The 14872-nt window shown below is 36.7% G+C and overlaps 1 protein-coding gene across 1 annotated transcript in view; it reads left to right on the top strand.

Annotated features, from left to right (window-relative positions):
• The first annotated feature begins 2715 nt into the window (after window positions 1-2715).
• TBC1D32 (TBC1 domain family member 32) overlaps window positions 2716-14872 on the top strand; it is a 74399-nt gene continuing 62242 nt past the window's right edge. Inside the window, exons 1-11 of the mRNA XM_041469893.1 lie at window positions 2716-2758; window positions 4876-5030; window positions 8309-8470; window positions 9644-9821; window positions 10457-10528; window positions 11678-11803; window positions 12678-12756; window positions 12908-13008; window positions 13095-13156; window positions 13645-13789; window positions 14550-14609. Of these exons, the coding sequence (XP_041325827.1) occupies window positions 4876-5030; window positions 8309-8470; window positions 9644-9821; window positions 10457-10528; window positions 11678-11803; window positions 12678-12756; window positions 12908-13008; window positions 13095-13156; window positions 13645-13789; window positions 14550-14609 (1140 nt within the window). The 5' untranslated portion in view covers window positions 2716-2758. The remainder of the gene's footprint in view (window positions 2759-4875; window positions 5031-8308; window positions 8471-9643; window positions 9822-10456; window positions 10529-11677; window positions 11804-12677; window positions 12757-12907; window positions 13009-13094; window positions 13157-13644; window positions 13790-14549; window positions 14610-14872) is intronic.

The following is a 14872-nucleotide window of genomic DNA, read 5'->3' as shown; positions in this document are numbered from 1 at the left end:
TTTCATATCTTAGTCCACGTTTGGGAAACTCTAAAGTGAGTACACCTTGACTCCTTCTGATCTTGATTTAGCTCTGAAATGGGAGTATAAAAAGTTGCTTTTGTTTTGGTTTGGTTGGGTTTGTCTTAGTCAAGTGGAGTTTGCCTTCCCTTTTAGTTATCTGGTATATAGTTCTTTGAAAACTGTATCAGACAAGGAAAGGCTGATAAACTGGAATTTCAATAGATACTGGCTATGCTAAATTTTTTAATCAGATACCAAACCCCAATTTCTTTAGTAGGTCCTACATATACATTTGGTAAAGTTGTAGCTAAAGTCTTGGAGAAACTAACAGCTGTGCATCAACTACATAAAATCAAAATTTCTCCAAACCTTTCTGTGCCATCCAGAAAAAGAGCAGTCTTGTGGGAAGTTCCAGTGAAGGAAAAGAGAAAAGTCAGAAAGAGCAGAAAGAGGGGAGAGAAATTATGTCCCTGTTGTAATGACATGGGCACCAATACAAGCTGTTTCCACTACTACCAACAGCTGTAAAGAAGATTCTTCTGTTTTTCACAGTTTCCTTTTTTATATGGTCTGCCACATTGAAGACACTGCAAAAACATTTTAAATTTACAGAAATTTGGCATAAACTGATAATTCAAATTTTGGGACATGTTCAAGGTATGGGGAGAAAACCATATAAATAAAATTAAACTCCTCTATAATACTTAAACTACATTCCTATAATGTTCCATAGTTTGAAACTTTGCTTATCTTATATGCTACACACTCTAAGAATTTGTGTGTTGTTTCCTTTAAGTTTCTAAAATTATGGAAGTCAGCACTGTGACTTTCTAACAATGCTGAGATCTTATGAAGACCGTGCCTTCCTGAACTGGGGTTACTAGCCAGGCTTTCCTGTTTGTACAACAGAGGGAGAACATCTGGAATATTTTTACCCAGGAGAAGGAATTCCTAGAGTGAAAGAGAGTGGAAATTCACCAGTGTGAAATCCGCATGAACAATTTCACAGTGATTGCAACCTCTCTCAAGTGACAGACATATCCATCCATGTAAACATGCTGTACTTCAGAATGGCACTGTTCACTCTGGAGTACCACCCTCGGAGTGGTATCATCTTTTGCCTGGATGCATCCTAATAATCATAGCCAACACCATCTGAGGTCTGCCAGCTTTGCTCACAAGAAAGGGCTCCAAATTCCAATGGGTGCAAAATATGGCTAAAGAAGCTGGATGCAATACAGAGGGTGGGAGAAGGCAGAAAGGAATGGAAAGATTTCAAGAACATAGCAGGCATCATGAGGACATTTTTCTGTGATGCCGTTACAAGTGCAACTTTTCTTATAAGGTTTTTTATAAGATAGGGAAGGCTTGTTAAAGTGTAGGCTCTTTCAGTAAGGACTATGAATGCAGAGCACTATGTACATTGATTTTTTTTCTATTCCTTATCAGCTATGAAACTGAGATGCTGTCAAGTGAATCAGTGCTTATGAAGTGATAAAGGAATTAGAAGTGTTGCACCACTGCACCTCTCAGTGGGTATGAGGACAGAAAAGAAGCAAACTATTCTGTTGCCTGTGAAGGAAGATCCTGGCATGGATGTGGGATAAGCTGCTGTAACATGTAGCCCATTCCAAACAATGCACTTAGAAGATGGGGAGAGTGCAAGGCCAAGCTACCAGGACTCTGTCAGTTTACTGGAGCTCCTTTGCAAGCAGTAGTAAGCAGACAATTTTTCCAATTTTATTTTGTAGGTACCCGAGCACACTGGCCACATCCAAGCACTGAGGAGCTCACTTCTAAAGCTACCACAGAAACTTTGTTGCAACCGATCAAAATCCGGTTTCTGAGAACCAGCAGTAAGAGAGGTTTGTGTTGCTCCTGAATTGTCTCTTTCCAATAGAAATACAGGACTTTATTAGCTTAATTCTACTGTGGAAGTGGATCCCCACAACTAAGTAGAGCTCTGTTAACTGAAGGGGCTACAGTTAAAGGAATAAGTACTCATAGAAGGTTAGCATTACATGGAGGATTAAGATTTAAAGGACACATCACATGGAAAATTAGCACCACCCAACATCAGAATCATTAGAAAAATATTGGAGGAAAGGATAATAATACACTATGTAACACTTTGCATGCAAGCACTGAAAAACATCATTACGAGTGTTTACCGTAACCAAATTCTGGTTTATTATAGCAGACCTAATATAAATTATTTCATATCAAACTGCTTTTGCTGTTTTTATACATTTTTATACATTTTTATACATTTATTTGCTGGAGAGAAAAAATACTATTTGATATTTTTGTAATATTTCCTTCATCACATTAGGGAATGGAGAGCCAAAGAGGACTGAAAAATTCCTTGCCTTTCATTATTTTATTTACTGAGACAACCTGCTCCATTGCTGATGTAAATTGGGAATAACGGCACGACTGCATTCCTTCGATTTCAGCGGGAAACCTGAGGGCCACCACCCCGGGCTGAACAGAGAGGAGCCTGAAGCCAGGAAGCGCTGAATGCTCCTGAGTTCTGCTGGGATTGCCCGTATCGGCAAACACGTCCCGGCTGGCGGCGGAGCGGCTCCCGGTGCTGCGGCTCCCCGCGGAGCCCTCACGGCAGCCACCACCGCAACACCGCCATCCCGCGCGGGCGGGGCGCGGGCGGCCCACGCGCCCTCTCGCGATGTTTCCAGGGCCCGGCGAGACACGGCGGCGGCGGCGCCACGGTTGCCAAGGGCCGCGGCCGCCCAAGGTGAATCCCGGCGGGCCGGGCAGCGGCACGGGCTGCGGGCGGGGACTGGGAATGCGGGATCCCGGGATACCGTGGGGGAGCGTGGCGGAGCTGAGCGGCTGCCCGAGCACAGCTCGCCTGCGCTGTCAGCGCTAGCTGAGGGAAGCACTTGGGCAGGCGTAGCCTCTCCCGACCCTGGGGACGGACCGGCTGCTCTCCTGCTTTGTGGGTTGTCCCGGGAATCCCGGCTGCCGCCCCGCCCTGGTGCGCGGCCGAGGGACGGGCGGTGAAGCGCCGGGAGGGGCAGGGATTCTCGCACTGCTCGCGGTCTGGGAGCTGCTCTCCTCGGCTTGTTGCTGAAATTGCCTCCCTGCCCAGGCGGAGGTTGGTGTGAGCATAAATGCTGGCAACAACAGGCCGCTTCTGAATCGTTGCCCGAGTTGTGGGGCAGGATTTTCATGTGGGATAGTGCCGGGACCTCGAAAAGACTGCTCAAACTGGGCTTTGGGTAAAGTTGTGATTTAGGGAGAAAATGACCATTTAAATGTTGCCTGGAAACTGAGTGGGGGATATACCTGCTGGGAAATAACCCCCAAAGCAACAACCACCAAAAACCCAAGCACAACAAACCGCCAGCCTTTACAAATGAAATGTAAGATATGTATCTTTGTTAGTGATTACATAAGTCAGGTAAGACTTTTAGAGGCAAACTGGAGGTGAAGCTGCAATATTCTCATGATTTCTCTGTATGAATAACCTGAGCAGGGCTTTGCACTGATTGCCAGCGAGTATCTGGATACCTTGCACTTCTAAAAATGCCTAGTTATACAAAAATACTTGGTGATTTTATTTTTTCCCCCCAAGGGATTAGGATATTGTCTGATGTTTATATAGACCTAAAAGTTCATTAAGTGTCTTGAGATTCTATAAGAAAAAGAGGGCTGCAGATCCGCGATTTAAGATTATTGCAAGGGATTTGGGGTGTTTTGTTTGTTTGCTCTGAGTTTAGTTTAATGAAATTTCTGGTAAGATGATTGAGTTAGTATTGATTAATGATAGATCTAAGTAAAATGTTCAGCAACTGTGTTACTTACTACAGAAGAGTGTTACCTTGATGAACTATTATCTTCATTAAAGATAACTCTTCCAGCTGGTGCTATATGGCTTTTTTTTTTTTCCTTTTTCCTCTGGTTGATACTATTTGATACTTAAACAGCAATTTGCTATGTTGTCTCTTCCACGTGTGTGTGTATTGTTTATTCATAGGTGCTTAGAGAGTCTTTAATTTTTAATTCAGAAAAGTCAAATATCTCTAAGTAATTTTTCCTTAAATAGGCTATAAATATATAAGCTAAAACTGCCACTGAGGTTTGAAAGTCTTCCATGGCCTATAAAGATTTTTAAGCCATTGATTAATCAAGATTAAAAATAAGCTCATGTATTTTTTTTTTTTTTTGCAGTTCTTGAAAATTTAACTGATTGTCTGTCTTCTGGACTTTGCAGATGTTTCCAGTTTCTCACTGCTTCTTTCCCCCCAGTTTTTCCCAGTAGTTTCCATTTAATTTGACAGGACTCTGTCAGGTCACTGCTGTTGATTAGCACAAGGCAATTAAACTGTTCTGATAATTCCACCTGGCCCTTTCAAAAGCTGACAGCACTTTCAGTCATGGGCACAGCAATAGCTCTGAGTAGAGGGATTCCAAAGTCAGAACTGGGTAGTAATAATGGATGAGAAGCAGGTCAGAGACTATTTATAAAGTTGTTTTTTTATCAAAATACAGTCATTGCATCTGTGCAACCTTCCCTCCTTTTAATTTTTTTTAAACTTGCCATGTGGTCTTGTGCCTCTGTCATGGGCAAGTACAAATAGGAATATTCAAGCTTTTCCTAATGTACTATCTCCTTTAAGAATATTATGCTACAATATCAGGAGTTTTAGTGAAACTGATTTGATTGTGTTTTCAGTTGGTCTTAAGATAAACTCTGTCAAATATTTTCTGTCTGTGATTATGTCTTTTGATGAAAATCCTGTTGGTAACAGTAAAAAAGTGGCAATTTAAGGGATTTGTGCTTTTCTTAGCATCTTGAAGAACAGCAAAACTATGAGAGTTTCTTATTCTTCTGTTTGTTTTCTGCAGATGTCTCACTTTACCAGTGAAGACGAAGCTCTATTACAGTCTATGCTTAGACAGTTGCTGCAGAGTGTGAAGGACAAAATCACTGGAGCTCCATCAGTAGAATGTGCAGAAGAAATTCTCTTGCATCTGGAGGAAACAGATGAGAATTTTCACAAGTAAAAATATTTTTTGTTATTTTTAGTCTTTTTAAGAAGTTGGTATGTCTTAAACTGTACTATTCCTGGGAAATGTCTACACTTTACATTACTTCGTAAATGTGTGTGTATTTATACATATGTAGATATTCCTGTCACTAATCAACTCTCAGATTATGCTAATTTAAAGAATAAAATTAACGTCACCATTTTCTTGGTTTGCTTTTTTCCCCATCCATTCTTGCTAATATGTTTTTGCTGTAGTAGTAATCCATGATCTGTTTGTGAGAGAGCAATTTACAAAGCTCTGATGCATGTGCACACATGAAAAGGAGCTAGAAGAAGTAGTCACTGGAGACTCTCAGTATATTTGATGCTTGCTAGACAGCATAGTCATGTTTTTCAAAGTAGAGTACTTTTTCAGAGGGCCATTGGCTTCCATATTTGATTGTTCTCTCTAGCCTGTATTACTGGACATGTCTGTCTTATCTATCTATTCCAATCATTCTTTTAATTTATGTTGTAAATAAAACAGAAATGTATCCCCATCACACTTCTGGTAAATCAGATTTGACAGTGTGACCTCACATGCAATGTAAATTTCTAGATCCCATGCTCCTCTTTCCTTTCCATGATGTTATAACTTGATTATTTTTTACTACATGGGAAATTTTTAGTGCACAGTTTATGACAAGCCAAGACAATATCAGGCTGAAATGACCTGAAGACGTTTTAAGAAGAAACAGCTCTGTGACTTGACTTCTGAGAAAGCTGGTTCCCTATCAGTTTTTTCAGAAGTGGCCCTATCTACATTCTCTTAAATTTACCTAGGTATTAGCATTCCTTTTTCAGTGGTAGGAGTTAGGTAAAAGTAAATAAGTGAAGTAGAATTAGGGTTTATCTAAAATTTCACTGTAATTTTAAAATCTTGACACTTGCATGTGTTCTGAAGATTCTTTAAAAGGTATTTTAGTTCAGTTTTGGTTTTTGTTACCAATGTATTGAATTACACTGTTGCGTATACTCTTGTGAATTTTGACTAAATAGGTTGCTGGGTGACAAGCATGGCAGTAAAATATTTTGGTCGCAAACATGTCAAAGTTGAAAGAATGTAATTCTGAAAGGAAAAAAAAATATTTAGAGAAGATATACACAATAAAGCTCAAACAAAAAAAAACCTATTTCTGTCACTTTTTTTGAGAACCTAATAGAATACCCAGGGTGAGGGAGTAAGGTCTGTAAGTGGTTGAAGCAATGCCTATATAGCTTTTCCTTTTACAGCCGTGAAACCTTGACATCCATTACTCTTTTTTGTATGTTAGAAAATTTGCGATCCTAAAAATACTTCTTTTCATGAGAACACTTTTAATATACATTTAATGGAAAATCAAGTGATCTTTAAATTCAGAACATGAGGATTACTATCTGGTGCTGCAATATTTTTGGAGGTATTCTTGTCTTGTTTGTGACCCATGGCAGTTCAGGCTGGTTTTCATGGAAAATCAGAGAGGTCATATGGTCATTTATAAGTGAGGCCATTAAGAAACTTTATCCTTAACCTATCCATCCAGAGTGCAAGCTCTGTTATTAGTAGTGTGTGCTTTTGAATTGTGCAGTGCTCTGGTTCAGCTCAGCATTTTGAGCAGTACTGTTTCTGCCTCATGCTTATTTTGACACAGTAATTTTACAAGATTTTGAGGCCTTACTTTATCCTTTGTTCCCACTTTGATGTAGAAAAGACAGAAATGCAGGATCCTCAGAAAGCTAATAAAAAGGAAAGTTGAATCAAGTAAAAAACTTCTGTGCAGTAGTAGACAAAAGGATTTTAAACTACATAAGTAGCACGTTTTCTGTTATATTAGAGGTATTTTTAACACCCAAGTGTTATTCCTTTGTAAGTCCTACCAGATCAGTCTGAATTGATTCTGCTTGTGAAGAAGTAGTATTGTCATCACTGAAACGCGTAATTGTTACAAAACATGTCTAAGGTGGAAGAATAAGGCAGAAGATGAAGACTAGAAGCTCATAAAAGTAGTGGTGTGAATAGTGATGTGGTTACTGTATATTTCAGAGCGAAGGAGTCACTGCAAAAACATATACCCTGGAAGTGTTGCCCTTATAGAACAAACGGGAGACAGTTTCACGAAAGCTTTCATGCAGTGGAGAGTTATGTGCAATTTCACAAATGAAAACAAAAATAAACATATTTTGCATAGTTCTTGAGACGTATTTCTGTTGCTTTCACTGAGAATGAGAATGGAAAGGTAGGGGAGAAGACAGGGACATACCTGATGGAACCTGAAGTAGGCAATCTAGTGAGGAAGTATCTATCATGATACAATTTTCTGTGCTTTGTTGTTTGTTTTGGGGTTTTTTTAAAATCCAAGTTAATGTGAAGTAGTTGCACATCTACTTTTGAATCAATGAAAATAAAATTATGCATGTATTGTTACTATATGATTACTTTTTTTGTATGTTTCTGTTAGCCTTGCCCTTTATACAAATCACAAATCTAGCCAAAAAGGGAAGTTGATTTATTCTGAGCACTATTCTGGCAATTTCTGTAGCTAATATGAAGTTGGAAGACCCAGGGAGAGTCTTTAGTTTGAGATCTCTCTCTGATTATTCTGTTCTCTTAGGAAGTGTCTGGTCTGGGGCTATCTGATCATAAGACTGCAAAGTGGTGAATCCTTGAACTTGATATGTTTGTGTAATCACAGATGGCTGTTTTGTCAGTTTGACTGAGATCTGTATATTGTCATGACACATAGAATTTCAAAGGCCATAGATGTTCTCATACGCTCTAATTTATAAACTGTCTTCTGTGTATTTTCTAATTTTGTACGTATGATGCATAAATAATATTACCAGACAGTTTAGGGCATGTTCAGAGTGCTATAAGGAATGTTTCTTTTGGAATTTGAAATTTCGTGATACTCTTTGTTTTTTGTCTACAAAACCTTTACCTTTTGGTAAAGTCTTTTGGTCTGAGTGGATCTTTATTTTTAGAAGAAGCATGAAGTGAAAGTGTGCATTTTGGTAAACTAGCTATTGGCTTTGTTTCTTCTTCTTTGTATTGTTTCTTCCTACAATATGTTGATACTGACCATACTGAAGAAGATCGAACTGTAATATGTTATTTTACACCCCTGAAGTTTATTTACATGCAAGTCATAAACTCTTACCTCAGGGTAACAGATGTACTGGGAGAGAAGATAGTGGTTGTTGGAATAATGTTGAAAATGTTTCATGGTGAATTCAAAGAGATATAACATTTTAATTTTGCATGTTTCTTGCAGCTATGAGTTTGTGAAATACCTTAGACAATACATAAAAAAGACTGTGGGACCTGTGATTGAAGAAGAAACAGAAAAATGTACCTCTGCTCAAAGCCAGGGTGAAATATCTGGCTATGACACACTTGTCCAACATCTTACTAAGAAGGCGCGTGAATCGAAAGAGTGAGTATATACCTGCAATTCACATCTCTATTTCTTCTTTGTCTTAGTGTTCTTTTTGCTTTGCTATAATGCGTTTTGGAAAAATAAGATCTGAACCAATAACAGTTCTGAACCTGTAACCAAAATCAGTGCTAAGAAATTCAGATATTCCCACCCTACATTGCAATTTGTCGTGCTTTGTCTCACCCTGGAATTAAGGTTGAGAACAACTACATAAAAAGATAGGTACCAAATATGTGAAATTTTTGAGGTATTTAGGATTTTAGCATCAGTGGTCATTTTTATGTGTTGCAGAATAAGAAAATAGGAAAATAGATGCTAGCATGACAATTTTTTAGATTATATTGTTTGTATAATTTTGTTTCAAGGATCAGGACCTTAGAGTTTTGTGTGTATTAAAATTGGTAGAAGAAACTCCAATAAACTAAATATGTATCTTATATTTTTGATTTGACATGTAGGAAGATATTAAAGCACAGTATGATAATCTGTATCTTTGATGACTGTAAATAAATAATTGTAGCATTAAAGTAAAAAATAATTTGAAATAAAAACATCAGCATTTTATGACAGGATGCTTTTCTGAAGCATTTTTTTATTTTTAATTGCTTCCCTGTGGATATTATTTTTCAATTTGTGGAAATTAGAAAAGCATGGGTTTTGTTGAAAGAAAATTATTTTGTGTGCATGACCTGTACTCAAGATCTTGAATCAAGATGATATGTTCACTTCTACTGGATCTGCTCAAGGTTTATAGCAGAAGAAAAATTGGATGTTGAACTACAAGAAACAAACAGTAACAAGGATGAGAACTGGCCTGTTCTCTCAGGGACAGGTCCTCCTTTTTGGTGGACTCATGTTGTTCTTTCTTAAGAACATCCCAAAATAGAATTATGATAGTGGTATTTCATTGAATGGTTCTGGAAGGGAACAAAAGGAGTTTTGTTGTGATTTTAAAACATTGTTAACTGAAACATCTAAGGTACATATGTTTCCTTGCTCAGTTTGGATTTGGATTTGGTATTCATTAATTTCTGTAAATTCGGTGAATTCAAGTCCAATTAGCATTATGTCATATCCAGTTATTCATGATGTAGTGATTTTTTTTTTTTGGTTGTTTTTTACATAGTGATTTTTATATTCTTATATATTAAAATCATCTTTACTTTGAAGATACAGAGAAATGATCCATGCCTTGAAGAATGTCATGATGGTTGTGGTAGAATCTTTGATTAATAAGTTTGAGGAAGATCGGATGCATGATAAGGAGCAGGCTAGTAAAGCAAAGAGAGAACGTCGGAGTGTCTATTACACAGACAACTGTTCTGACAGTGACTCCTCCTTCAACCAGGTACAATGGGTGTTCTCTCTATGTTATGAAATAAGCATGATACTGCAAAATTAAGTTTCTGTCAGTGGAATGGCCCTAGAGAAAGATTAATTTTTCCCATCTTTGTTATATCTTTAACCCAAACTATTTGCTTTTCTTTCAGTTTTACGTACTAAGCTTATACTAGCTACTTTAGGCATCATATGCTGTATGAGATCAATATGATGCCCATATGCTCCAAAGTACCTATCCAAGTATGGTATAGAAAGATAAAGATAAAATAATTACATCATCTAACTTTTGTGATTTTAGAAGCCAAACAACTTCAGAAGCCAAATAACGTGCAGTTCATTTCCAGGCTAGTGTACTAGGCTACATTTCTTGCTGAATAAATTATTATAAGGGACTTTTTGTAGATACAGAAAACTTTGAAGTAAAGCAAACAAAATATGTCATAGTGATTTCATTATCGTAAGTTTAACTTTGGGCAAACAGCAGAAAACATTTGGAATGTTGACTTTACAGTAAAATTAGTGTAAATGTTGAAGTCCTAATTATTAAAAGTAAATTAGGAATCAGAAAGACTGATGATTTTAATCTTCTGCTGTTCAGTTTAATAAAATATACTAATGATCCTTTTATAATGTGTATTACAGAGTTATGCATTCATGAGTCAAGAACAATTGCAGCTGCTCACAGAAAAGCTTGACCCTATTCAGCCCAAGGAAGTAAGTTTAAAAACAGAAATGAAATGTTGAAACAAATGAATGTTTTTGCATATTGTAGAGTAGCCTGTATGTACATACGAGTTCCTATATACCTGAGTGGAAACTTGTCTTTGTTAGTTCATTTATCTTACCTTCAGTGCAAAAGCTACTCTGCAGTGCAATATTTCATTGTTTGTAACCATCTGGTTCAAAAACTAGTGTTGCAGCAAGTGTCTATATACTTTTAGAGATCTGTGTGCTATAGATTGTCATTTTTAGTTCAAAAGAAAGTTGTTCCATAATAAATAAAATTACTGAACATTATTTGTCCTGTATACATGTCCCTTGCCCTTCTTGGTAACTTCTGTGTTGCCTTTTGAGTTGCCCCTGTCTGGAGGGAGAGATGCCTGCTGATTTGCCAGCAACCTGCTGCCAAATGGAAAATATAAATCTAAGTTAGGTTTGCTGTCATGTCAGTGGCAGTACTAATTTGTGTCTCTAACCAACAACCAGCACCAGCTGCTGGTACTTTTGAAGCTTGGAAAAATACCGGTTTGAATGTGCTGCCTTGATAAGACTTGTTGGGGCTTGTCTGGTAGTTGAAACGGGCATGGTAGGTAGGAGATGGTGCAAACAATTTTTTTTATTAGAAAACCAGCTAAAAAGCCTGATGCTATTAAATGTTATTAAAATGTCTTACAATTTCTTTCAGTAAGATGAAATAAATTGCTAGAGGTAACAATTGTCTATGAATTGAAAAAAAAGTTACTTGAAATTACTTAGAATGCTGATGAAAATTCAGCAGTATAACACAATGTCTAATGACTGTCTGCTTCTCCTAGCTGAGAGCTTTAGAGAGCTATATTCCCCAGTTTCAAAATATTTGATTACAGGCAGAAAATAAAACATAAACCTTGCATCCAGTATTGAAAACCCAGTTAAAATGGTTTTATTGCTTCTTTGAATGCACACATTTTCCCTACTCAATGATGTAGTGTTTTGTCTAAATAGCCATAAAAAGTAGAGCAGAAGATACGTATTTGTTATTCCTTATCTCTTCTACAGCCAAGTTCTGTTCCTTCCTGTCCTCCCTCCCTCTGACTTGTAAATTACATATTTCAGAGGCTACTGTGAATAGGTTTTTGTTGTTTATCTTTTTGACTGTTCCAGGTTCGCCAAGAAGCTTTGCAGACGCTGTGCTTGGCCCCTGCCTCTGATATCCTGAGCTCTGAGAGTTGGCCAAGTCTGAGTAAGCATCTGACAATCTCTCTGGCAGATCCCGATGCAACATTCAGTGTAAGGGAATGTTTTGTATCTAATTGTCAGATTTGTATCCAAAGAAAGGACTACCAAAGAAGTGTAAGAAGTTACACCTCTTACATATTATAAGTAGTCAAGCAGGGATCAAGACATTTTATTATTTATGTGTGAATCACATAAACTATTTTTTTAAGTAACAGAAATACAGGATTCCATTACATTTTGGTTTAAAGGACTGCAACAGGCTTTCAATAGGATTTTGAAACTCCAAAGTAGTGATCTGCATTTCTTTTAATGGCAGTGAAGACATATCAATTTCTTTTAGCAGAAACCCATGTAAAAAGAATGGACAAAACTGCTCTGTAAAGTAGTTTTTTTAAAACCTGTTCTAGTCAGGTTTATGCCCCATGATGATGAGAAAATGATACATAGCAATATGACACAGGCAGTGATGAGGAAAAGAAATGACAGCTGCTTAAATGGCTTTTAGGTTATTTATTATATCAATTAAACTTCTTTGCTTCTTCAAATTTTAAAGTGATTACCAAATAAATAGGAAAGTTGACCCAGCTGCTGTCATATATTTCTCTTTCATCTGAGTTCTACAATTTCTTTTAAAAGAGTGATAATTACAAGTTACTGATTCTTAATGGAAAAGTAATGTTCCTTGGTCTGCTTTGTAACTCAGTGAGGCTTTACGTTGGTGCTGTAGTTCAAGTATTTGAATAAAATTTCCTTTGAACTGGAGATTTCTGTGATCAGAAACTATATTTTTAGAAAATATGCTTAACATCTGCACAGATGTCTAGATGAATAATATGTAATATTAAGAATAAATGAATTATTGATTATTTTGCAGTTATAATACACAGTTGATGACTAATACATTACTTGCTTTTTTCACCCTTAGGAGAAAATTCTTAGGTTCTATGCAAAAACCTTTTCTTCTTCTCCATTTAATATGACAAAAGAAGTCTATATAAGTTTAGGTATGTGCATTTAATTACATTTCAAACTTCGTGGGTCATGTACTTTTTGAAAAGTTAAATTTTATAATGAAGACTGTATAAGACAGTCTGTTTTGTCACTGTTGTCATGGAGCTGAAGTGATTTTTTGTTGTTTGGTTTCTCTTTTTTTAGCACGACACTTGGAGTTGTACTTTCTTTCTGAAGAATATTCTCTTCATATTTCAGCTGGTCTGGATGTATCTAACTCAGATGTAAATCGTTTACTTAAAAAGGTATAAATGAACTTTTTGTGCCTTTTCTAACATTACTGAAACATTATGCATTAATTATTTTTAAATTTTAATAATTATGTTCTCAGGTTCGCCTTTTAAATGAGTACCAAAAAGAAGCACCATCTTCCTGGATTCGACATCCAGAAAAGTATGTCACCTTCAAATCCCTGTAACTGTTTCTTAATTTAATAGTTATTGACATAAAATAAGATGCATGTAATTTTAACAAAGGCTTGATTATAGGATGCACAGTGGCTGGTCAGTGACAACAGGGGAAATAAAAGTAGAGGGTGGGAAAAGTAAAATGGGGAAGTTGCATAGGAGTCATATTTAGCTTACTTAGCTTTTGGAGTTCTAAGTACTTTTGAACAAAAAATAATTTGGATGCAAGTGTAGCAAGTGTAATACACTTAGGAGTTGTCATAACTTAGGAGAATATAGATGCATGTTAGTTTTATTTGTGGTGTTACAAAGAATTAATGCCCATACAAGAGCAAGTTAAAGATAATGCTGTTGGTATTGGTGATTTATCTGAACAAGGTTTTATTGGAAGATTGTTCTTGACTATTATTGGTGGAAGGACTTCAGTGATTTTTTTTTCATTTCCTGTCCATTTTTTCCTACTTGTGTCATAAGGTACATGGAAGAAGTAGTGGAGAGTACCTTGTCACTTTTGTCATTAAAACACAAGCCTAATCATCCTGCCTCTCCAGACTTCCTGAGTCCAATGCACTTCTTGGCCTTGCTAGATATCAAAGCAATGTGGTTTAAGAAGTGGACGGTAAGCAAATAACCTGCAACCCACCAATACATAACTTGTTCATGTAAGACATTTATTTTGAAAAGTTAAGGTTCTGACATCACAGATCTATTGTGTCTTATAACAGCCTATACTGAGAACTGTAATTAAGGAAGTGCAGATTTTTTTTAGACTTTTATGTCCACTGCTTTTCAGTATTACTCTCCACCTCAATTTCTGTTCAGTTACTTGTTTTCATGAAATTTAGGAGTATTTTCTGTGCTTTGGAAGAATTTTCTCCCTTTGGAAGAATTGACTGTCAGCCATTAAAAGATGCAAGTATTTTTTTGGAGGAAGTGTTGAGCATGAAAGAACACATATATATTACACACTACACACAACTTGCTAACTTTAATGGACATTAGAACTTTCTCCAGCCTACCATATATAAACTTACAATTTTCTTGGCACTTTGAAAATGCATGGTTTAGCATTTCAGTGTAGTTATTGGTTTTCCCTTTTAACTACAAGTTTTATTACACTTTTTTCCTAATTCTTTTATCTACGTGTTCTACTACACTTTTTTTTCTAATGATGTAAGGGGTTTTTTTGTCATAAATGTACTGCAGACAAAAGTCTCAGTTGAATATGATACTGGCTTACTCGAGCTGGAGTTCAATACATTGAATATGTACTATATATGGGATCTCTACTAGAACAAAATCAGAGATAATTTATACTTTTTAGTTAACAACCAGAACATTTCTTTGTAGTTGATGTTACATCTTCTTTGTCATTCAAGCATGCACATTACAGCAGAAGAGTAGTATTTAAGCTTCTGGAAAGGAAATATAAATCCTTGGTAAGTACTTCTGTTAATATACTTTATTGATTATATATGCAATAATAGTCTGTAAATAAAATTTATTGATAGAGCACAGGGTAATGGCTTGAACCTGAAAGAGGGTAGATTTAGATTAGATATTAGGAGGAACTTCTTTTTCTGTGAGGGTGGTGAGACATTGAAAAAGATTCCCCAGAGAAGCTGTGGATGCCCCTCCCTTGGAAATGTTCAAGGCCAGGTTGGATGCCCCCATTACATTGTTTGGAACTAGATCTTTAAGA

Source organism: Pyrgilauda ruficollis, unplaced genomic scaffold (assembly GCF_017590135.1).
Source record: "Pyrgilauda ruficollis isolate IOZ18807 unplaced genomic scaffold, ASM1759013v1 scaffold24, whole genome shotgun sequence".
NCBI classification, from domain to species: Eukaryota; Metazoa; Chordata; class Aves; order Passeriformes; family Passeridae; genus Pyrgilauda; species Pyrgilauda ruficollis.
This window is presented reverse-complemented; position numbering and strand designations above follow the sequence as displayed.